The sequence below is a fragment of the Hemiscyllium ocellatum genome, chromosome 6, assembly GCF_020745735.1.
Source record: "Hemiscyllium ocellatum isolate sHemOce1 chromosome 6, sHemOce1.pat.X.cur, whole genome shotgun sequence".
Taxonomy (NCBI): Eukaryota; Metazoa; Chordata; class Chondrichthyes; order Orectolobiformes; family Hemiscylliidae; genus Hemiscyllium; species Hemiscyllium ocellatum.
In genome coordinates this window covers 25,725,937-25,752,014 of record NC_083406.1, presented here as the reverse complement: position 1 = coordinate 25,752,014, position 26,078 = coordinate 25,725,937, and the positions used below count along the sequence as shown (strand labels likewise).

Sequence of the window (26,078 nt, the reverse complement as noted above, 5' to 3'; positions counted from 1 at the left end):
AGGCTCCTCACGTCCCACGAGGAGATCCATCACAGCAGATAAGCAGGAATATTTCTATGGGAATGCAGAGATATCCATGTCCTTGCCAATCAAGTAAGTACAACTTTTGATACCACTGGAAATCTCACAATCTCTTTCACTGTTCACCACTGTAACCATTGGCCATGACATCCCCTCTCTCTTGTGCTTTATGTGTACCAGCGGGTTGTCCACCAGCTTTGCAGATAAATGGCTGGCTCCCTTAGAAACCATTCTTTCTCCTCAGAGGATGAGAGTACTGAGGCGTCAGAGATAGCATTGTCAAGGCTGCCTGCTACATCCCCCACCAGCTCGGACACTGAAACCTCAGTGGGAAATTTCTATTTAAAAAGTGTAAGACCACAATTTGGTGAGCAACTCTGCATCTGGATGAGGAAGAAACACCTCAGTTTACTGAAAGTTGGAGCCCTGCTGGAGACCAGGCTGAATGGGCACTCAGTGGTATTAAAAATCAAAGACTTGATTCAAGATGCACAGGGTGGAACAGGAACAGCTGATAACTATAACCTTCATTGCCTAGAAGTTGCAGCAGTGCAGTGTAATCGTCTGTCTGCCTCTATGGACAGATTGATGGTTACCCTGGAGAGACAGGCCCTGAACACTCAGAGGCTGCTAGACAGGAACACACATCAACTCCAATGCTGTAGCCATTGGTCCTTAGGATTAGAGGCATCGCAACAGAGGACTGGAGCACGCAGAGTTTCCTCTTCCTCACAAACCGACAGGGCAGTGCCAGGAGCCCTCTATTCAAAGGAGGAAGCCACGTTTAGCTCCTTCAGAAGCTTCCACTGAGGTCACTCCAGAGTGGGCCATGCTCTTATTGCCATCCTGTCCACACTCACTTCACTCTTTTGAAATTCACGTTAAGGAGTGTTTACATATCTATTTTAAAGGCACTTGGAATGGGTGTCTTCATGATAGGCTCCAGGTGCTGGGGTCACCAAAACACCCTCCAAGGTCCACGGGTTCCAGTGTTGAGCAGGCTCCCTCCACCCCAGCTGCAGAAGCAGGGAGTACATTATGACATAGGGGAAGGGAGAGAAGAAGATTAAGTACAACCTGAGCCACAGCTGACAGAATGCCAAAGAAAGAAGAGGCTGTAAACAAAAATGGATCCATAACCAAGTAAAACATGAAGCAAATGAGAGATTTTATCAAAACGTTACAGGAAAGAAAGGCTAATGATTTGATCAAAACCGAAAGAACTGCAGATGCTGTAAATCAGAAATGAAAACAGAAGTTGCTGGAAAAGCTCAGTAGGTCTTGCAGCATCTGTGAAGAGAAGTCAGAATTAACACTTCAGGTCTGGGTTCTGAGGAAAGGTCAGCAGACCCAAAATGCTTATTCTGATTTCTCCTCATTGATGCTGCTAGAGCTGCTGACGTTTTCCAGTAATTACCGCATATGTGTCCAGAATGGGTGATCATTGATTGTCTGTCATTGTATGAATCTAGCAATGTTTTTGGGTGACTAGTGAGCTTATAAATTTGTCATTGCTTCAAACCTGTGCTAGTCAAAATAACAAGGGAGAAATGATGGATGTTATGAGCTATTATTTATAGAGTATCTGGCTGTCAAACATCTCAGTGGCCATTTGCTATGATGATAAAGTGGCTATTAAGCAATTGCCTTACTAAATTGATAGGTATGCGATATGTTACTGAGAGTTTATAACCACTACAACAACAGAATTGAATTCTTCCAAAGATCCGAAGTCTGGTCTATTAAGATTTCTCCTCAATCTCCCCGTACAATCTCCAAGTATAAAACCATCAAAAAAAGGCATACAAATCATATTGTAGTGCAACCTGAGCTTTGTTTTGTGTCTCTAGTAAGTGATTCAGATTTATTTAAACTGAATCCACGTCTGAACATTTTTTTATTTGTAGAACAGAGGGAAATTGAGAAACAAACTTGGAAGGAGATCTCAGCTATCTGTAAGAATAATAGGGTAGTTATGGTGGGGGATTTTAACTTTCCCAACATCGACTGGGACTGCCATAGTGTTAAAGGTTTAGATGGAGAGGAATTTCTTAGTTCTTCTTAAAATTTTAAGAGGACTGGAGCTATTAATTTTCTTAAAATTGTACAAGACAATTTTCTGATTCAGTACGTGGATGTACCTACTAGAGAAGTTGCAAAACTTGACCTACGCTTACAAAATAAGACAGGGCAGGTGACTGAGGTGTCAGTGGGGGAGCACATTGGAGTCAGTGACCATAATTCTATTCGTTTTAAAATAGTGATGGAAAAGGATAGACCAGATCTAAAAGTTGAAGTCCTAAGTTGGAGAAAGGCCAATTTTGACGGTATTAGGCAAGAACTTTCGAAAGCTGATTGGAAGCAGATGTTCACAAGTAAAGGGACGGCTGGAAAATGGGAAGCCTTCAGAAATGAGATAACAAGAATCCAGAGAAAATATATTCCTGTCAGGGTGAAAGGGAAGGCTGGCAGGTATAGGGAATGCTGGATGACTAAAGAGATTGAGGGTTTGGTTAAGAAAAAAAAGGAAGCATATGTCAGGTATAGACAGGATAGATTGAGTGAATCCTTAGAAGAGTATAAAGAAAGTAGGAGTATACCTAAGAGGGAAATCAGGAGGGCAAAATGGGCACATGAGATAGCTTTGGCAAATAGAATTAAAGAGAATCCAAAGGGTTTTTACAAATATATTAAGGACAAAAGGGTAACTAGGGAGAGAATAGGGCCCCTCAAAGATCAACACGGTGGGTTTTGTGTGGAGCCACAGAAAATGGGGGAGATACTAAATGAATATTTTGCATCAGTATTGACTGTGGAAAAGGATATGGAAGATATAGACTGTAGGGAAATAGATGGTGACATCTTGCAAAATGTCCAGATTACAGAGGAGGAAGTGCTGGATGTCTTGAAACAGTTAAAAGTGGATAAATCCCCAAGACGTGATCAGATGTACATGTGGGAAGCTAGAGAAGTGATTGCTGGGCCTCTTGCTGAGATATTTGTATCATTGATAGTCACAGATAAGGTGCCAGAAGACTGGAGGTTGGTAAACGTGGTGCCACTGTTTAAGAAGGGTGGTAAAGACAAGCCAGGGAACTATAGACCAGTGAGCCTGACCTCGGTAATGGGCAAGTTATTGGAGGGAAACCTGAGGGACAGGATGTACATGTATTTGGAAAGGCAAGGACTGATTCGGGATAGTCAACATGGCTTTGTGCATGGGAAATCACAAACTTGATTGAGTTTTTTGAAGAAGTAACAAAGAAGATTGATGAGGGCAGAGCAGTAGATGTTATCAATATGGACTTCAGTAAGGTGTTCGACAAGGTTCCCCATGGGACACTGATTAGCAAGGTTAGATCTCATGGAATACAGGGAGAACTAGCCATTTGGATACAGAACTGGCTCGAAGGTAGAAGATAGAGAGTGGTGGTGGAGGGTTGTTTTTCAGACTGGAGGCCTGTGACCAGTGGAGTGCCACAAAGATTGGTGCTGGACCCTCTACTTTTTGTCATTTACATAAATGATTTGGATGCGAGCATAAGAGGTACAGTTAGTAAGTTTGCAGATGACATCAAAATTGGAGGTGTAATGGACAGTGAAGAGAGTTAGCTCTGATTACAACAGGATCTGGACCAGTTGGGCCAATGGGCTGAGAAGTGGCAGATGGAGTTTAATTCAGATAAATGCGAGGTGCTGCATTTTGGGAAAGCCACTCTTAGCAGGACTTATACACTTAATGGTAAAGTCCTCGGGAGTGTTGCTGAACAAAGAGACCTTGCAGTGCATTTCATAGCTCCTTGAAAGTGGAATCGCAGGTAGATAGGATAGTGAAGAAGGCTTTCCTTTATTGGTCAGAGTATTGAGGAGAGGGTTTGGGAGGTCATGTTGCGATTGTACAGTGGAAAGATGTTGTGAATCTTGAAAGGGTTCAGAAAAGATTTACAAGGATGTTGCTGGGTTGGAGGATCTGAGCTACAGGGAGAGACTAAACAGGCTAGGGCTGTTTTCCTTGGAGCATCGGAGGTTGAAGGGTGACCTTAAAGAGGTTTACAAAATTATGAGATGCATAGGATAAATAGACAAAGTCTTTTCCCTGGGGTCAGGGAGTCCAGAACTAGAGGGCATAGGTTTAGGGTGAGAGGGGAAAGATACAAAAGAGACCTAAGGGGCAACTTTTTCACGCAGAGGGTGGTACAAGTGTGGAATGAGCTGCCAGAGGATGTGGTGAAGGCTGGTATAATTGCAACATTTAAGAGGCATTTGGATGGGTATATGAATAGGAAGTGTTGTAGGGATATGGGCCGGGTGCTGGCAGGTGGGAATAGATTGAGTTGGGATGTCAGGTCGGCATGGACGGGTTAGACCGAAGGGTCTGTTTCCATGCTGTACATCTCTATGACTCTAAATAGATAAGGGCACCTCTGTCAATAAGTGTAAATAGTTATTGATCATCGAAATACTAACCATTCAACATTGCTTGTATAAACGCTGTTGCGACGTGTATCCCTAATGAAGACACACGCGATCGTTGTCAGTCTCATCCAAAATGGTACGAGGAATCTCTATCTGCAACTGATAACAGAAATATATAGAGCTAAGTGACAGAAATGGACTGCATTGATCGTTGACTTTTCACTGACATGATGAAACAGGAGTCAGAAAAGAAATGCTATTCCAATATCCCAGTGTAAATAATTCAACAAGCAGTGACTTTGGAAACCAATTAAACGTAATAGAATTTTCCAGCTCACTTTGTAAGAATAGTTCCCTGAAGGCAAGCCTGATAATTACAGGGAGAGTAAGGCTGACCTTAGATGGGACAGTCTTTCCTTGCAGGCCTTTGTTTTGGAAATAGCATCATTTATCATCTTTGTAATGCCTTGATTGAAGCCCATATCGAGGACATTCATTTTTAAATTTGGAACATGCTGTCACTGGAATAACCAGTGCAACTCTTTCTCATTAGCCCTTTATATTGTACTGCATACTACATAACTATGTACTTTAACTCAAAGAAGTTATTCCCAAACTCAACATGTGGCCCAAACACATGTCAACATATGACTTAAGGCCAGACTTTGCCTGAAGCCTGCTCTGCCTTTCAAGATGATCATGGCTGATCTAATTACCCCATGTTTCTACCTACCCCAATAACCTTTTATGCCTTTTCTAAACAAGAAAATGTTTACTTCTCCCTTAAAAATACTCAGAGACTCTGATTCCATTCTTTCGAGTGGGGGCTGTTAGGTGGATGACCTAAATGATCATGGTACAGGAAACCATGGATGACACAAAAAGAAATGTAGTCGGAGTAGAACACAATGCAGGAAGAGTGACTGACACTGTCCACTGCATGGCTGAATGTCTGCGGTGGTTGAAGTGAGTTTGGGTTTGTGGAAACGAGGAAAAGAAACAGTAATCCACATCGGAATGTTGTTGGAGTCAGAACTCTGGTGAACCATAATCTCAAGGAAAGTCGAGATGATTTTGAGCCCAACAGTGTGATCACATTTGCAAAAAAATGCAGTAGATCAAAGGCTAGGAACAATATTCAAGAGAAGAAAATATTAATGTGAGAAATGATAAATAGTAAAGCATATAGACTGTAAATCTAAAGTTGGATCAAAAAATAAATCTAGAATTTACAAAATAATACAAGGATGAAACTGAAGACTCTCCTTTGGAATACACAAAATATTTGAAAGAAAACAGGTGAACTGATGGCACAATTGAAAAAACAATATGATCTAACAGCTATCACAGACATAGCTATAGGATAACATAGATTTGGATCGGAATAATGCATATATTGGATATTGAATTGTGTATATTGCTTTCAGGAAGAACAAGAAATAGGACATTATAGAAGTAAGGCTCTGTTAGTTAATGATGGTAAGTATACAATGGCAAGGGATGATCTGGGTTCAGGAAATCAGGACGTAGAAGCGGTTTGTGCAGAAATGAGAAATGATGAAGGTAAAAGGTCACTGTGGATGAAGTATACAGCTTCCCTAACAATAACCACATTGTAAGACAACATATAAAGGAAGACGTAATGAGAGAACGTTATAAAGGCATGCAAATAAACATGGAGTATTTTAATCCAGATACGGACTGAAAAATTGGATGGACAAAGATAGCTCAGATGAACAATTCATAGAATGTTTTCTGGAAGGTTTCTTCAAACAGCACATTAAGATAAGATTAATTCATGAAACAAAACAAGGAACTGTGGACTCTGTAAATATGAAACAAAACCACAAAGTGTTGGTAAAACTCAGCACATCTGCCAGCATCTATGAGAAGAAAGCAGACTTAGGTTTTGAGTCCGGTGATACTTCATCAGATTAATTAATAATCTCCTCGTGAAGATTCCCTGGGTAGCAACAGCCATAATATGATCAAATGTTTCATTGAGTCTGAGGGAGAGTAGGCCCAAGACTAGTATTTTTAACTTAATTAAAGGCAATTAAGAGGCATAAAAGCAGAATTAGTTTCTATCAATGTCTGTCATATTGAACTTAGTTTTTAAAATTCACTAATTCTGATTTTGCTTGACAAGAGTTCCTTCTGGTTAGATGGACAAGTACTTCTCATCTGCTTCTCTGGACCTAGCAGGCCTGGGAACTTTTTATTCTAAAAGAAAATGGTGGTAACAAGCCTGTCCGTTGATGAGCAGGTAAAGTAGGTGAGGACCTGGAAACAATTATTATTACGGAAGAGTTAGTGTTGGGTAAGCTAATGGAGAGAAAGATAGATAAGTCTTCTGGCCCTGATGGCATGCATCCCAGTGTACTAAAAGAGATGGTAGGAGAAATATCAGGTGGGCTAGCAGTAATTTTCCAAAATTCGCTGGACTCTGGAGCAGTCACAGCAGATTGGAAAATAGCAAATGTGATGCCAGGATTTAAAAAGGGAAGTAGATAAAATGTGGGGAATTATAGACCAGTTAGCTTAACCTTTGTAGTGGGGAAGATGCTTGAGTCCATTATCAAAGAAGAAATAGCAGGGCATCTAAAGGAAATTGTCCAATTGTACAGACACACTATGGGTTCATGAGGTGCAGGTGATGCTTCACAAATCTTTTGGAATTCTATGAAGACATTTCAAACAAGGTGGACAATGGGGACCCAGTGGATGTGATGTACCTAGATTTCCAAAAGGCCTTTGACAAGGTGCCACACATGAGGTTGTTGCGTAAGATAAGGATACATGATTTTAGGGGTAGAGTATGAGCATGGATAGAAGATTGGTTGACTGACAGGAAACAAAGAATGGGGATTATTGAGTGCTACTCTAACTGGCAATCGATAACCAGTGGTGTGCCTCAGGGATCAGTTTGGGACCACAATTATTTTAAATTTATATGGACGATTTGGATTTGGGGACCACAAGTATGGTGTCAAAACTTGCCGAATATCCTAAGATGAGTAGCAGAGCAGAGGACTGTGAAACTTTGCAGTGGAATATAGATACATTGAGTGAGTGGCATATGGAATACAATGATTGTAAATGTGAAGTCATACATTTTGGTAGGAGTAACAGCAAAAGTGAATATTACTTGAATGATAAAAAGTTGCAGCATGGTGATTTGCAGAGGGACCTGGGTGTCCTTGTGCATGAATTGCAGAAGGTTGGTCTGCAGGTACAACAAGTAATTAGGAAGACAAATAGAATTTTGTCCTGCATTGCTCAAGGGGTTGAGTTTAAAAGCAGAGAGGTAATGTTACAGCTGTACAAGGTGCTGGTGAGGCTACACCTGGAGTACTATGTGCAGATTTGGCCTCCTTACTTGAGAAAGGATGTACTGGCACTGGAGGGGGTGCAGAGGAGGTTCACTAGATTGATTCTGGAGTTGAGAGGGTTGGCTTATGAGGAGAGACTGAGTAGACTGGGATTATATTCATTGTGAATTCAGAAGAATGGGGGGGGGGGATCTTTTCGAAACTTATAAAATTATGAAGGGAATAGATAAAATTGAAATAGGTAGGATGTTTTTACTGCAAGGTGAAACTAGGGCAAGAGGGCATGGCCTCAAGATTAGAAGAAGCAGATTTAGAACTGAACTGAGAAGGAACTTCTTCACCCTGAGGGTTGTTAATCTATGGAATTCCTTGCCCAAGGAAGTAGTTGATGCTACTTCAGTAATCGCTTTTAAAGCTAAGGTAGATACCTTTTTTTGAAAAATAAAGAAATTATGGGATATGGCAAAAACGCTGGTAAGTGGAGCTGAGTCCATGAAGAGATTAGCCATGATCTTATTGAGTGGTGGAGCAGGTTCTAAGGGCCGGACGGCCTACTCCTGCTCTGAGCTCTTATGTTCGTATGAGCAACAGTGCAGATAGCTTCATACCAGATGGAGAGGTTGTTTCTTTTGTGGGAGAGTCTAAGACCAGAGGGAATCAGCTCAAAGTAAGCAGTCACTCATTAAAGACAGAGATGAAGAGGAATTTCATCTCTCAGAGGATGGCATATCTGTGGAATCCTTTACCTCAGAAGTCTGTAGAGGTGAGATGATTCAGTATATTCAAGGCTGAAACAGAATTTTAATCAGTAAGGAAAGCAGGGGTCTTGGGGATAAAGCAGGAAAGCAAAGTTTGGGATTATCAGATCAACCATGATCACATTGAATGGCAGAGCATTTTAATGTCTAAGGTACTTTACACTCATAGCCTGAGGTACTCCAGACTGGTTTCTAAACATGCAGGTACCAGTATTGGCTAAAGCACAAGTTAAAGCAATATCATTGAATGATGGTACAGGCTGAAGGAGTAAAAATTATATTCTCCTCCTCCTATGCCTCTATGAAAATCTTTCTTTAGGGCAGACAAAGCGATCGCCACCTTGACTTCAAGGGAGGATACAGGAGAAAATAGGAAACTTCAGTAAAAACAATAGTAAACTACAAATAAATGAAAGTGAAATAAAGAGTATTGTTCAATCTAATTCTAATTTGAACAACAGTAATAACTCATTTTTACATAGCAGCATTTATAGCCATTAAACATCCTGAGGTGTTTCACCACAAAACAAAGTATATCACTGAATCACACAATAAAATAGTCACCAAAATCTTGAACAAAGAAGTAGGTTTTAAGGAATCTCTTGAAAATAAAATGTAGGGAAGAGCGACCAAGAGGTGGAGGTGATGGTTTCCAAAGTTTAGGTTAGGTAACCAAAGTGATGAAAATCCAGGATGACAAGAAGACCAAAATTAGTGGAGGACAGATATCTTGCAGGGTTGGAGGAAGTGGCAGAAATAGGGAGAGGTGACATGAAGTTGAAACCTTGGAAATTAATTCATTTTAAAATCACATTCAATGTCATATCTATGGAGTGACCGCGACTCTGTGATTATTTAATTTCACTTAATGTGTGGCAATTTTCAGGTACAATGGCTTACTGTGACATTTACATCAGCTGTAATATATGCACCAAAAAGTTCTACTTGATAAATGATAATATGCATAATAGAATATGATTGATGGAACATGAGACAGAATTGGAGCACACAAACTGCAAGAAACAGCTTTTCTTTTAAGTAGTAAAAGTAAAGCAAATTGACGGAGGAATCCTACATGTACCATACTTTCAACATATGACAAATTGCAGACAGAAGGAGACTTTGTTAGTGCATTCTGTCCTTAACATACAATTGCAATATTAGATGAATGATTATTCACAGTTCCTGTTAATTTCATCAACATGTTTTTCAGGAGTTGCAGTACTGGAAGGACCAATGTACGCAGTAGGTGGCCATGATGGTTGGAGTTACCTAAACACAGTAGAGAGATGGGATCCACAAGCACGTCAATGGACCTTTGTGGCCAGTATGTCTATTGCCAGAAGCACAGTGGGAGTGGCAGCATTAAATGGCAAGTGAGTTGGGCATACAATGTTAAGAATATATTCAATCTGCAAACGTTGTGCAAGTCATACTATAGTTGTCGAATGATAGTTGTACAATGTACTGAATCAATGTTTTATTTGTCAAAATGAGAAGGAGGTGATGGAAGTGTAAGAATACTGGTGAATGGTGGGACATGCCAATCAAGATTTGAATCAAAATGTGAAGAAAGAAAATGTCAGATTAACATTTTCACACACATGTATGGCCATATGCTGAAGCAAAGCAGTCCAGTGTAAGCTTTTCTGTTTTTTTTTAGTATTGTAACTTCACTTGGAAGTTTTGCAACTGCCTTGTGGAGAATAATGACCAAATGAGGCTAGGGGAAAGGGTCAGATATAGGGACCACATACTGAATACACAACAGATGAAAAAAATATCACTAGTGACCACTTTACTAGAAAGGATGAAGGGGCAAAATCTGCTTTGGTAACAGAGATGGAGCCCTTCAGGGGTCTGATTTTTTTAGCTCTCTGACAAAGGGGCTCAGTGGTTAGCTCTGCTGCCTCACAGCACCAGGGATCCAGGTTTGATTCCAGCCTCGGGCCACTGTCTGTGTGGAGTTTGCACATTCTCCATGTGTCTTTGTGGGTTTTCTCTGATGCTCCAGTTTCCTCCCACAATCCAAAGATGTGCGGGTTAAGTAAATTGGTCATACTAAATTGCCCATAGTGTTCAGGAATGTGTAGGTTAGGCGCATTAGTCAGGGGTAAATGTAGAGTAATAGGATAGGGGAAGAAGTCTGTGTGGGTTAATCTATGGACGGTTGGTTGGAATTGTTGGGCCGAATGGCCTGTTTCCACACTGTCGGGATTCTGAAAAAAAACAAACGGGCACTTTTTTTTTCAAACTGGGATAGTTGGTGAAGTTGTGCTAAAATCGCTGACTTATCAGTCCCATAGAGTATCCTTTACCCATGATCAGAAATTGGATCTTTGATGTGCAGCATAAGAAACATGCTTCCTCTTTCATGAAAACCCCAGGCAGTGAAATGTTCTGGAAATTCTAAATTTGATCATTTATATTTGTCAGTCTTGTTATGGACCAGGTCAGATCCCCTCAAAATATTTTAAGAAGGTAACCTAGACCCTAACTTTTTCTTATTTTAAAGGCAAATGTGAAGTGAGTGTTTCCAGTATGATGCAATTGGTCAAACCATGTGCCTTTAAGCAAAGCAGAATTTATTTAACCACTACAGGGAGAACTAGCCATTTCAATACAGAACCCTGACTCAAAGGTAGAATACAGAAGGTGGTGGTGGAGGGTTGCTTTTCAGACTGAAGATCTGTGACCAGTGAAGTGCCACAAGGATTGATGCTGGGTTCACTGCTTTTTATCATTTATATAAATGATTTGAAAGTGAATATTGGTTAGTAAGTTTTCAGGTGACACCAAAATTGGAGATGTAGTGGACAGTGAAGATGGTTAAATCAGAGTTCAATGGGGTCTTGATCAGATGACCAATGGGCCAAGGAGTGGCATATGGAGTTTAATTTAGATAAATGTGATATGCTGCATTTTGAAAAGACAAATCAGGGCAGGACTTATGCAATTAATAGTAAGATCCTGAAAAAAGAGAGGAATTAAGGGCTACGGGGAGAATGCTGGTAAGTGGAGTTGAAATGCCCATCAGCAATGATTGAATGGCGGAGTGGACTCGATGGGCCGAATGGCCTTACTTCCACTCCTATGTCTTATGGTCTTATGGTCTTATGGAGGGCAGGTTCATAATTCCTTGAAAGTAGAGTCACAGGTTGATAGGATAGTGAAGAAGGCATTTGGTATGCTTTCCTTTATTGGTCACAGCATTGAGTATAGGAGTTGGGAGGTATTTTTGTAGCTGTACAGGACATTGATTAGGCCACTTTTAGAATATTGTGTGCAGTTCTGGTCTCATTGCTTTTGGAAGGATGTTATGAAACTTGAAAGAGTTCAGAAAACGTTTACAATGATGTTGTCAGGGTTTGAGGATTTGAACTATGGAGAGAGGCTAATCGGATGAGATTGCCTTCCCTAGAGCATCGGAGGCTGAGGGGTGATCTTATACAAGTTTACAAAATCATGAAGGGCATGGATAGGATAAACAGACAAAGTCTTTCCCCTAGGATGGGGGAGTCCAGAACCAGAGGGATTGGATTTAGTTTTAGAGGTGAATGATTTAAAAGGCACCCATAGGGCAATTTGTTCATGTATGTATGGAATGAGCTGTCAGAGGAAGTGGTGGAGGCTGCAACAATTACAATATTTACAAGGCATCTGGATGGGTATATAAATAAGAAGGATTTAGAGGGATATGGGACAAGTGCTGGTAAATGGGACTAGATTAATTTGGGATATCTGGTCGGTATGAATGAGTTGGACCGAAGGTTCGCTTTCCATACTGTATATTTCTATGAGTCTATGACAATGGCTCTACAGTTGAAACACAAAAAAAAGCAGAATTTGGAATAACTTAAGTATTGGAAAATTTATCCGACTTGATACAGTAACTGTTACTAATTAACTGTTCTGATATAGTAACATCCCATAAAGATATCCCTTGGCAAAAAGGTAAATTCAAACACAGATTCTTACAAGCAGGAGGGAGCAGTATCCAGAGCGAGAGAGACTTCAGAGAAAAGTCAGAGGAGTCCTTTACTGAAGCTTGCATCTCCCCTGGTCTCTCACAACTTGTGACAGCTCCAGCAACAGCAAAGTACAAAAAAACGGAGCTGAGAGAACTGGCCACTCCACTTCCATTGTTAAACTAGACTATTTGGCACCTCTGCCTTTCTGACCTCTTTAAAAAAAAACAAGGACAACATAACTTCCTTAAAGTGACAGCATCATAGCAGCCTACAAAACAGCAAGTTGTGTCCTCATTTCAGTTGATTATGGAAAAGAACAAAGAACAGATGAGATTAAGAAGGGAGGGTGGTCAACATCAATGCGATAGGAGTAGATCTGGCTTAAATAAAATGGAACAAAAAATGACAGGCATTGCTCTCAGAGAACATTGGACTGCCTTTAAAGAAGATATCATTCAGATGCAATCATGGCATATTCCCACCAAAAGGGATAGGTAGGGCAAACAAATCCAAACAGACGATGAAAGAGGGAGATATTAAGAAGAAACAGAAAAGGTATCCTTCTGTCAGATGTCAGGTGAAAATTGAGAACTGGACTGAACATAGAAGGTTCAGAAGGAAATGGAAAGAAAAAGAGAAGTAAAGATAATGTTTGACAAGAGAATGGTGGATAACATAGAAAAGAAATACAGAAGTTTCCAGTAGGTTAAAAGCGTAGTCAAAGGAGGATTGAGCCTTTGATTTAAAAAGGGATATACACGTGAAGGTAGGGGCATGGTTGAGTTATTAAAGTAATAATTTGCATCTGTGTTTACCAAGGAAGAAGAAGTTTCCAAGGTCATGGTGTAAGAATTATTTCCATAAGACCATAAGACCATTAGACATAGGAGTGGAAGTAAGGCCATTCGGCCCATCGAGTCCACTCCACCATTCAATCATGACTGATGGGCATTTCAATTCCACTTACTTGCATTCTCCCCTTAGCCCTTAGAACCAAATTGACGTTCATTTGGGCAAATGTGTGTTAATTACAACAAACCAGTACAGATTTGCTGTGGACTAATAATGTTTTACTAACTTGCTTTAGTTTTTGGATAAGATAACAGGGAGGAATGATGAAGGAAATGCAGGTGATATGATGTTCATGAATTTCCTAAAGGTACAAGGATTCAAACAAGGGATAAACTAGAATACTTGCCCTTTCAGGCCTGCTCTGCCAATTAAGAAGGTTGTAGCAGATCTGATTTCTACTCTCAAATTTATATACCTGCATCGCTCCAATAATCTTTCATCCATTTAGTCGTCAAGAATTTATCCATCTCTGCCTTAAAAAATATTGAAAGGTTCTGCATCCACAGCTTTTGAGGAAAGGAATTCCAAAGAAAGGGACCTAAATGTTGATGTGCACTAACCATTGAAGGTAAAAACAATGACTGCAGATGCTAGAAACCAGATTCTGGATTAGTGGTGCTGGAAGAGCACAGCAGTTCAGGCAGCATCCGAGGAGCAGTAAAATTGACGTTTCGGGTCAAAGCTCTTCATCAGGAATAAAGGCAGAGAGCCTGAAGGGTGGAGAGATAAGCTAGAGGAGGGTGGGGGTGGGGAGAAAGTAGCATAGAGTACAATAGGTGAGTGGGTCAACCACACCGCCCTGTGGCCCAACATTTCAACTCCCCCTCCCACTCTGCTGAGGACATGGAGGTCCTGGGCCTCCTTCACTGGCGCTCCTTCACCACCAGACACCTGGAGGAAGAATGCCTCATCTTCTGTCTCAGAACACTTCAACCCCAGGACATCAATGTGTACTTCAACAGTTTCCTCATTTCCCCTTTCCCCACCTCACCCTAGTTCCAAACTTCCAGCTCAGCACTGTCCCCATGACTTGTCCTACCTGCCTATCTTCTTTTCCACTATCCACTCCACCCTCCTCCCTGACCTATCACCTTCATCCCCTCCCCACTCACCTATTGTACTCTATGCTACTTTCTCCCCACCCCCACCCTCCTCTAGCTTATCTCTCCACCCTTCAGGCTCTCTGCCTTTATTCCTGATGAAGGGCTTTTGCCCGAAATGTCGATTTCGCTGCTCCTCGGATGCTGCCTGAACTGCTGTGCTCTTCCAGCACCACTAATCCTGAATAACCATTGAAGGTGACAGGACAATTTGAGAGCGTGGTTAATAAAGCATATTGTCTCTTGGGCTTTCTTACCAGTAATACAAAGTGCAAAAGCAAGTTATATTAAATCTGCAAAAAACAGTAGTTTGGGCTTAACCTAAGAACTGAGTCCAATTCTCAGCAACATGCTTCAAGAAAGATGTGACGGTATTAGAGAGCATGCAGAAAAGATTCCTGAAAATAGTTTGAAGAATTAAAGACTTCAGTTTGTGCATAGATTGGAGAAGGGAATGTTGAGTGGTAATTTGATCGAAACATTCAAAATCCTGAGGAGTCTAGGTAGAGTTGATAGGGAGAAAGTGTTCTCATTGCTGGAAGGATTAAGAAGCAGAGGTTGCAACTCTAAGATCATAAACAAAAGACAATGACAATATGAGGAGAATCTTACTATTAATGTAGCAGGTAAGTTTGTCTCAGGAAAGCACTACCGGACAGTATGGTGGAGACAGGTTCAATTGAAGCTTTTAATGGAGAAACACGTGGAGGGCAATGAGGAAAAGGTGGAGCAGTGACACTGGATAAATTACTCTTGCTGAGGACCAGCACAAGCATGACCAGTTGAATGATGTTCTGTTCTGTTACCATTCTATGGCTCAGTAAAGGGGCCGCAGAAACAAAAAGATCAGAAGGTTCTCACATATAAATCTCTGAAGGTGGAACATCAAGTTATGAACATATTTTTAATTAAAACCCAGGATCTCTTAATTAATTTGTATAAATAGACAAATTGAATTCAAAATAATGATATTATGCTGATTCTTAATAAATACATGTCTGATTTCAGCTCGGGTATTATGCTGAATTTTAAGTTGCACCTTCAATGTATAAATGATTTCGAGGGGCCAGTGTTGGACTGGGGTACACAAAATCAAAAATCACATGACACCAGGTTTTATTTGAAATCATCTTTTCGGAACACAAATTTTTCATCAGGTGAAGAGTCTGACAAAGGAGCAGCACAAATTTTTCATCAAGTGAAGGGTATGATGAAGGAGCTGCACTCTGAAAGCTTGTGATTTCAAATAAACCTGTTAGGCTTTAACCTGGTGTAATGTATAAATGTCATGAATAGAATCTTGGTGTTTCTGCTAGATGAGGATCATTGTATAACATAATAGCTCTGCAGGAGTTAATATTCACATTATATTGAGCTCCACCCATCCTGTTGATAACAAACAGAATCTATGAGTTGAGTGAGTGAGTTCTACACTCACCTTCATTGAAAACAGATGTATTCTGTTCAGTTCCCTGGAGTCCTAATAATGTAGCAATGTAGTTATACTTATTTCTATCATGCATTAAACCTAAGAAATAAGAATAAATTAAATTAACTGAGAATAATGCTTCTTCTGTAAAGACTCAGGCTAGCATATCCCCTACCAATAGACACAAAATATAAATTGAGGACAAGAGGTGGCAGTGATCTACCTAAAATAACTCTCACTGTGACACTACTGGCAGATACCATGATGTATTTATAATGGCCATCAGGGTATTATCACAAGAAATGGAACCATGCTCATTCAAACTAAGAAACATCAGTTAACAATTTACATAAGATTAAATAGGATTTCATGAGAGGCTTCTTCACTCAGGTCTGAGTTCCATGGGATCTGATACATTCTGACATTCATAAAGATTCACTCTAGCTGTTAGCATAACAGCTACTGACTTCTTGTCCACATCTATTTCACAAGTCTTTCATTCTATCCCTTAACTATTTATATTTCTATCCTTTTCCGACATCCTTCCCCTGCTTTTTTTCAAAAACTTTACTTCTGTTTCATTAATAATTACAATTTAAACATTCATTCGGGCTGTGCTATACTTTGTATTAGGCTTCTGGGTGATTTTTGAGAAATTGTGAATGATATTTTTTGCAGGTCTGCCCCAACCACACTTTTCCCAACAGCTTTATTATTTCTATTAAGCAATTCTCTATTCAGTGAGGTTTCGCTGGAATGTAACTACACCGTTGTGGGAGAACTACTTGTATGTAGATTGTAAATAGTTGATGGCTGTGGCACCGCACTAGTTACAGTTTACCATCCAGAGGAGGACCCATTGAATCCGACCCTCTGCATTTTGTCAATTAGCTAATCCTCTATCCAAACCAATACCCTAGCTTTAACCCCCTGGCATCTAATCTTCTGGTCGGTCTTTTGTGTAGCAACTTGTCAACTGCTTTGTAAAAGTCTTGATGTACCACATCCATTGGATTTCATTATCCACCTTAAGTTACATCCTCAAAGCAAGTTGTAAAGCATGACTTGCTCTTCATGAAACTTTGCTGATACTGGTGAATTGAGCTTTGATTTTGCAAGTGTTCAGTTATCATCTCACTTATGACTGGCTTCAATTATTTCCCAACTGCTCTCTAATTTCCCACTTTCCTCCAATCTCCTTTTTTGAATAAGTGGGCCACATTAGCATGTTTCCAATCCATTAGTACCTTTCCAGAATACAGGGAATTTTGGAATATCATAACTAATACAACCACAATTTTTGCTGCAACCTCCTTTAATACCCTCGGGTGCAGGCCATCAGTCCTCAGGGATTATCTGTCTTTAATACCATCAGTTTACTTAATACCTTCCCTCCAGTTACAGTAATTTCATCAAGTTCTTCTGTAATAACTGAAGTTTTTGGGAAGTAGTTATTTTTTTCCACAAAGAAAACAGAGACAAAACATTGGTTTGATGCCTTTTTCATTTCTGAGTTTCCCATGATAACCATTTTTATCCTGAAAAGGGCCAACATTTACTTTCACTATTCTCTTCCTTTTACTATAATTATAGAAGCTTTTGGTATCAGCATTTATGATTTCAGTTGATCTTAGTTCTTTTGATTTTGTTTTTAGTAACCCTCTGCTGATGTTAAAAATTCTCCCCATCCTCTTTTGCAGTGTGATATGCCCTAGTTTTTGTCTTTATGTTATCCTTGACTTCCTTGTTAAGCCAGGGATGTTTTTTCACCTTTTTGCAATTCCTCTTCGTCTCAGGAATATGCTTTAATGGAAAGCTATCTCCCTGAGCATTTTCCACTGTCCTTCACATGTCTTGCCTTTAATATTTGCCCAGTCCACTAAGGTCTGTATAATTTCTTTTGCCAAACATTAAAACTCTTGTACATGACTCTGGCTTTGCTGTTTCAATCTGAATTTAAAACTCTAGCATATTGTGGTCACTCTTTCCAAGGGGACCCTTACCTATAATATGATTGATTTATCAATCCTTCTCCATTATAGAATTCTAAATCTAGAGTAGCCAGTTCTCTGGTTTGTCCCATGACGTGTTACTCTAAGAAATAATCCTGCAAACACTCTCTGAATCTTTTCTCGAAGCTACCCTACTCAAATTGATTAATCCAGTCAATGTGCATGTTAAAATCACTCATAATTACCATTGTGCCCTTCTCACAAAACCTCATAATTTCCTGATTTATGCACATCCTACTTCAGAAGTAATGTTCAGGGGTCTAAAAATGACTCCTTCCCAGGCATTTCTCCCCTTGCTTTTTATTTCCACCCAGACTGATTCAACATTCTGGTCTCTTCTACCAATATAATTTCTTAATACAGTCTTGATGTCATTCTTAACCAATAACATAGTTTCACCTCCTGATCCTTCTTTTCTATCCTTTTTGAAAATTGAGTACCCTTGGACATTTAACTCCCAGTCCTGAGCTTCCTGTAACCACATTTCAGTAAGTCCCACCAGGTCATATCTATTTTTCTCTGTTTGTGCTATTAGCTCATCAACTTTATTCTGAATACTGTGTACATTTAGGTATAAGGTTTCTAAAACAAATTCTACTGATTTGTCTTTCTCTTTAAATATTTTCTTGTGCACTGTATTTTGCATACTCTCTGTCCTTATTTATTAAACTCTGATAACATAGAGCCTCATCTCCATCGTTTATTTCAACTTTCAATTCAGATTAGATTACTTACAGTGTGGAAACAGGCCCTTCGGCCCAACAAGTCCACACCAACCCGCCAAAGCGCAACCCACCCATAGCCCTATATTTACCCCTTACCTAACACTATGGGCAATTTAGCATGGCCAATTCGCCTGACCCACACATCTTTGGACTGTGGGAGGAAACTGGAGCACCCGGAGGAAACCCACGCAGACACGGGGTCAACGTGCAAACTCCACACAGTCAGTCGCCTGAGTCGGGAAATGACCCCGATTCCTTCACTCACCATATTCATTCAACTGGCCCAGTAAAAACTATGAACCGACCGACTCCCATAGATACCTAGATTACACCTCCTCCCACCCTGCCCCCTGAAAAAACGCCATCCCATATTCCCAATTCCTTCATCTCCACTGCATCTGCCCCCAGGAGGACCAGTTCCAATACCGTAAACCCAGATGGCCTCCTTCTTCAAAGACCGCAATATCCCCCCAGACGTGATCGACAATGCCCTCCACCGCATCTCCTCCACTTTCCGCTCCTCCGTCCTTGAGCCCCGCCCCTCCAATCACCACTAGGACAGAACCCCACTGGTCCTCACCTACCACCCCACCAACTTCCATATACATCATATCATCCGTCGTCATTTCCACCAGCTCCAAACGGACCCCACCATCAGAAATATATTTCCCTCCCCTCCCCTATCAGCGTTTCAAACAGACCACTCCCTCTGTGACTCCCTCATCAGGTCCACACCCCCCACTAACCCAACTCCGCTCCCAGCACCTTCCCCTGCAACCGCAAGAAATGCAAAACTTGCGCCCACACCTCCCCCCCCTTACTTCCTCCAAGGCCCCAAGGGATCCTTCCATATCCACCACAAATTCACCAGCACCTGCACACACATCAGTTACTGCATCCGCTGCACCCGATGTGGCCTCCTCTATATTGGGGAGACAGGCTGCCTACTTGCAGAACATTTCAGAGAACACCTGTGGGACTCCCGAACCAACCAACCCAACCACCCCGTGGCTCAACACTTCAACTCCCCCTCCCACTCCTCCAAGGACATGCAGGTCCTTGGACTCCTCCATCGCCAGACCATAACAACATGACGGCTGGAGGAAGAGCGCCTCATCTTCCGCCTAGGAACCCTCCAACCACAAGGGATGAACTCAGATTTCTCCAGTTTCCTTATTTCCCCTCCCCCTTGTCTCAGTCAAATCCCTCGAACTCAGCACCGCCTTTCAAACCTGCAATCTTCTTCCTGACCTCTCCGCCCCCACCTCCGCTCCGGCCTATCACCCTCACCTTGACCTCCTTCCACCTATTACATTTCCAACGCTCCTCCCCCAACTTCCTCCTCCCTACCTTTTATCTTAGCTTGCTGGACACACTTTCCTCATTCCTGAAGAAGGGCTCATGCCCGAAACATCGATTCTCCTGCTGTTTGGATGCTGCCTGACCTGCTGCGCTTTTCCAGCAACACATTTTCAGTTTTGTCTCTCAGTTCCCTAGTTTCACAGTATTTTTCACAGTGAAGTTCTAAGACTCTTATGTAGCTGAAGAGGTATGAATGCTATCATTGACGTGCTGTACTCAAAAGAACAACACAGGATTCAGGTTATTCTTCTGTAATAAATCAATAGTGGCAATCTTCTCTCTGCAGATGTTGCCAGAAATACTGAGTTCCTTCAGCAATTTCTGCTTTTGTGTTAATAGCAATTTCATTCTTTCTACTCGTTCCTAAAAGAGCAATTTACTAGGGAATGCAGGCTTGTGGCCAGTCACCTTCATTCATGTTCCACCTCTCTTCCACTTCACCTAGACTCTTCACAAATGAAAGATGTATAATGTCCTCCTGTGGTCCAAGGAATGGAGTTTCTTCAATGAAGATTATTTCACAGCATATTGACTCAGCTTGAATTTCTTCAGCAGCTGGGAAGTAAAGGTGATTCAAAGTCACACAACCTTCTCTGTTTTGTGAAGAACAGTGCTGATCAGGAATAACATACAAAGTATGGTGTATCTGCCCCCATTATTTCAAAGGGTAGTGCTGGTCTATCCTTGCATCCTCAGAGGAATTGTGCTCCAGCTATTAAACTAAATGGATGCTTGGGGAAATACAAACTTCAGACACAGTGTTGTGTCAGAGGGGTTTAGCACTCCTGCACCCTGTATTCAGTTTAACATTAATATTGCAGTCATTAGGCATCATATCTTCATTCAAAAATCTTCTTATGGATCTCTCACTTACTGTAAGGAAAATACATCTTGTTCTTTCATATATCTACGTTTTGACAATTGCAGTATGGAATGCTGTGGTTTCAAATGTTTGTCTCTCAAATAGAAACCTATGCTGCTTTGGAAAATGATCCTAAAATAGCTTCTGTTATGACATTCACAGCACTCAATATAAATGGCTGGTCAGGCTTTGTAACAGTGTTTCTTCTTTAATGCTGCAACAAGGATATGGGGCATTGGCAGTGACTGTGCTCTATATAAGCAGTAATTGTTTTCTTCCTGGCATTTGTTAGCCCACTGAGAAATGAACTGGACAGATCTGGCCATAGGAAGTTACCAAGTCCCTTCAACTAAGCAACCTGATGTACTTAGAAAGTTAATCTGCCTTGCGAACCACTTTGATTTGGCCAGCATAAGGTCTTCTTTGAATTGCAGGGATTCTGATAAGGCTTCATCCAGTACACTCACTACAATACGAGCTCTTAGGCACTCATCTCTCAAAATTCCATGAATTATCAACAAAACAATCCTAGTCACTTATAAAATAACTAATAGTCTCCCTAGCTTCTGATTGCACCAACTGAACTTTCTCAACTGATTACAGGATTGCACTGTAAACTACCACAAAATTTACAGGCCTTAATGACCTCTTCATATTTAGTGGTAATTGTTTTTGATCCCCTGCCTGATCAGAATGAGGTCAGCACTGCCACCGATTGGGTATAAAGGGGCTCTAACCGGATTCTTGTTGGAATTCTTAGGAGGACTAGAAGTGGCCCATATTGATTGAAATAGCAATGTCAGTTGATGCTTTGTGCAACTTGATCAGGACTTTCTGTGTTGTCCAGGCGTCTGAGATAGAGTAGGTTTTTCCCATTTCTCTGTTCATTCCTGGTCAGCTGTGGTTGGGCTTGAGTGTATTCTGATGGGCCAATAAGCTTTACGTTGTCTGCCTTTGTCAGCATCACCTACGATCCCCAGTAGGTGGTGTGCGAAATGCCATTGCCATGCATGCATTTTATGAGTGGGTGCTATATGTTTTTGACAGATGACAAATGGATACTCGATCGACAGAAGCCATTGGGCTCTGGCTACCAATCACCAATGAGATGCTGACTGTCACTGATCCTCTTTTCTGCTTTTTTAATAAATTAAATGTTTAAAAAGTTAGGCAGCCTTTGTGGGGTGCTGTGACAAAACAAAAGAACAATAAGTTTTGTAGATATTTAAAATTATTTTTTCCATGTTATGATTCATCTCTTAAGAAGGTTGGGACTTAAATCCTTTTAGTTCAGAGGTAGCATCACTAGCCCAATACCACAAAACACTTGATCCTTTGTCAATATTTTCTAATCAACCTGTTCAGAGATCTCTGACACAGGTGGGACTTGAACTCAGGCTTCCTGGCTCATAGTTAGGCACATTATCATTGCCACAAGTACCCTTAATCCTTCTTTATAAACTGAGTCGAAGGCCTGTCTGAGAATAATTGAAAGAGGATAAATCAGTGAGAGTAATTTACCTTACATAACAAGGTATAAAACATTCAATGGGGAAGGAATAAGAATTTATTTTCTGCATGATAACAATAGGTACAATTAACATTACAACAACGATGCCAGAAATGTAATTCTTGTCTCCATCAGACATGCTAGACTGTTTAATCCTCCTCCCAAATATTGCTTTACATCTTCAGATTGGGTAAATCTAATGCAACTTCAATATTGACCCTTTCATTACCTTATATTAACCATCAGCACTACCAAAACCACCACCAGCTGAAAAAAAAACCCGAAACAGTGTTAACTAAAGAAGATTTCTTAATTTAACACCATGCACATGGTAAAACAGGACTTCATGAGAACTCCCCTCATTTCCCAGCTGATCTGACATTACTGATAATGTACTGTAGAGGTGAAGTTAACAACAATTAACCCCTTATGGTCCAGCCTTGGGAAGAGCAGAAAGCAGTCGAAACAATGTGATTTCAAGGATGTGGCATGGTGACACGGTGGTTCATTGTTGTCTCACATTGTCAGGGACATGGGTTCAATTCCAGCCTCGGGTGATATTCTGTGTGGAGTTTGCATGTTCTCCCTGTATCTGTGTGGGTTTCCTCCTGCAGCGCAGCGATATGTAGGTTAGGTGGATTGGCCATGCTAAATTGCCCATAGAGTCCAGTGATGTGCAAACCATTAGCCATTAGGCAGCATCAGAGAGGTAGGGTACTGTGTGTGTGTTTGTGTGTGTGTGTGTGTGTGTGTGGGGGGGGGGGGGGGGGGGGGTGGGATAGTGTGGAGGAGTGAACTTTGGAGGAGTGGTGTTGACTCGATAGACTAAATGGTCTGCTTCCACACTGTAGGGATTTTATGTTCAATGAGAGATTTCAGTTCTGCTGAGACAAACTGAGTTTAAGAACTTTAGAAGAGAAAAGATGAAGGGGAAATTTGATAATTTTGTTCAAAATGTTGAAGAATTTTGAGAGCAAGGAGAGGAAACATTATTTCCACTGGCAGATAGGAGATGCAGATTTTAGATAATAATAAAACATTCAATGGGGAAATAAGAGGAATTCTTTTCTGCATTGGTTTGTTATGATCTGGAATGCACTGACTGAAAGTGATATCAAACCAGATTCAACAGTAATTCAAAAGGAATTTGATAAATACTTGAACAGCTATGCTGTGCAACAGGGTAAGGGTAGTTTCTTTCAAAGAACCAACACGTGCACAATGGGTCAAACAAGCCTCTTCAGTGTTGCATTATTCTGTAGTTCTCATTGAAATATTATATGCTACATGTGAGACAGTGTTCAATGAAGACTTAATGAGCTTCTTTTACTTCACCAACAGGCTGTATGCTGTCGGAGGGAGAGACGGGAGTGCTTGTCTCAAATCTATAGAATGCTATGACCCCCATACCAACAAATGGAGTATGTGCACTCCAATGTCCAAACGAAGAGGAGGTGTGGGTGTAGCAACATGTGATGGTTTCCTTTATGCAGTTGGAGGCCACGATGCCCCTGCTTCGAACCATTGTTCTCGGCTTTCAGACTGTGTCGAGAGGTGAAAAATGCAAATATCTATTTTTTTTAACTTTGGCAGTCCATGTTTCACGTATTGTGAAAAATGAAAATCCATTGAAATTCCAAATCTTTAAGTAATAGTATTCCAGATTTATTAGGATAAAGGGATAGCAAGTTTAAATCAGAGTTGAAGATAAACTATTTCTCCCAAAGGGTTGTGAATCTATGGAATTTGCTACACTAAAGTGCAGTGGATGCTGGGGCAAAGTGTAAATTTAGGAGGAGTTTGACAGATTTTTCCTTGATAATAGGTTGAAGGTCATGGAGAGAAGGCAGGAGAATGGGGTTGAGGAACATATCAACCATGATCAATGAGTGAATGGCCCAATTCTGTATCTATATCTTATGAACATATGAACTTATTGTATGATTATGTTGCTCTGCAATTTCATAAATAGCTAGACTAGCTATCATTTTGCAATATTAATCATCCCTGTAAGGTTTTTTTCATGTCCTCTACATTTTAAAGTATCCCTGCCCCATGTCTAATAGCCAGTTGAATAGTTAACAATGGATGTATAGGATGGAATTTAATGCCTCTCCTCTCCACTGCCAAGTTTAGTGGTGGGTATGTTCTTAATGGCATTGGGGACAATTAATCAAGCAGGAAGGTGGCAGGTGCAGACCCCATTCCCTCCTTGCCTCTGCTTCAATTACATTTGAGGTGAGAATTCCCATGGATAGGGAAGGCTCATGGATAACCTTCACATCCCTCCACCAATTAAGACCCTCAACCAGGCCATTGATACATTTCAAAGGCTCAAAATTCCATTGCTGCTATTTACCCAATGACAGATGTGGAATTCACCATGCAGAAACCCTTGTGTGGGTTGTTTAAGGGCTTCCAAGGCAGTGCCCCCAATCAAAGGTACTCAGGATCTAATCCTGCTGTGAGCCATCACCCTGCCCATACTGCTGAACCCCTCCATAATATTTCCTCATGACCCATCCAATGATCGCTGTCCTACATCACTGATGTGTATCACGAAACTCGAGTAGGTACAGTCCTGGTGAGAATCACTGCCTCTGCTGGGAAAAGCTGTTGGCTTTTGATGTGCCCAAAGATCTCGGAGGACAGGAGCTTCACCCTCTGGGCCTTTGAGCCTGAGGAAGGCCCATTGATGTTTAGTTAAGCAACATTTAACTTCTCAGACAATTCCAAATGGTGGAGATGTAGGGCTGCCATTGACCCTCCAATAGGCAGACGAAACTCCCATCGTCGATACCAAATTCCATCCTGGTTTTCCAGTATACTGAGGGAAAATTGTATTTTCAACTCTCTTTACAAAGAAAACAACCCAGGTAAACGCTCTGCTGAGATAATTCAAAACTCATTTTTTTGCGTGATTACCGTGTTTGTTTAACTGATGAGTGGGCAAGGTATGGATTGCCACAGTAAGAGATGTAGTCTTTCATATTCTGCCATATCTGTTGGGAAAATTATTGGAACCCATAATTAAGGGGAGACTTACTGAGCACTTAATAAAACTTAACTAATTAGAACAAGCCAAAATTGATTTGTAGCGTATACCATGCCTAAAAAAAAAACCCTAATCACATGTTTTGAGGAAGTAAATAAATTCAAGCGTTGTTCCAATCCATGAGGCTATCAGACAGAGAGTGCTTGTGCCTGGAACCTGGCCCTAGAGTTGGAGTTGTCAAACACGCCTAGCATGATTTAATTAATCCTGAACAGCTATTCATCAATAATGAATGAAAATAATCCTTATTCACAGCATGCAATGCTCAACAATGCATTTTAATATTCCAGTTAACTCACCCCAAGGATGTCCAATTCTTTTGAATTGCATTAGCTTGCAAAAAGAAACCATAATTAATGCCGGCGTGTCTAATTGAATAACACTTCAAATCATGATTGTCCAAGTCTAAATTAACCTATATTTTGATTTGAAGTCTCATGGCCGCAATTGGATTAATAACATTTAGTTTGCTATTAAAAAGTGTCATGTCTCAATCCTTAGGAGTTTATGTTTCACAAGCTGAAGTAAGCATCACAGAAAAATTATACATTACATATGTCGATTGCACATTTTAATATATTCTGTTATTTATAAAGATGCTTCAAATTTAATATTTCTTGAGCTTCAAAAGATTATAAATAACTGCATTTGTAATAAATTTTGTGGGGACAGT

General features: G+C 40.7%; 1 protein-coding gene across 1 annotated transcript in view; it reads left to right on the top strand.

Moving 5' to 3' along the window:
• The window catches only part of LOC132816620 (kelch-like protein 1), a 402,871-nt gene that overhangs the window by 368,612 nt on the left and 8,181 nt on the right, over window positions 1-26,078 (top strand). Inside the window, exons 8-9 of the mRNA XM_060826433.1 lie at window positions 9,741-9,903; window positions 23,692-23,904. Coding sequence (XP_060682416.1) covers window positions 9,741-9,903; window positions 23,692-23,904 — 376 coding nt within the window. The remainder of the gene's footprint in view (window positions 1-9,740; window positions 9,904-23,691; window positions 23,905-26,078) is intronic.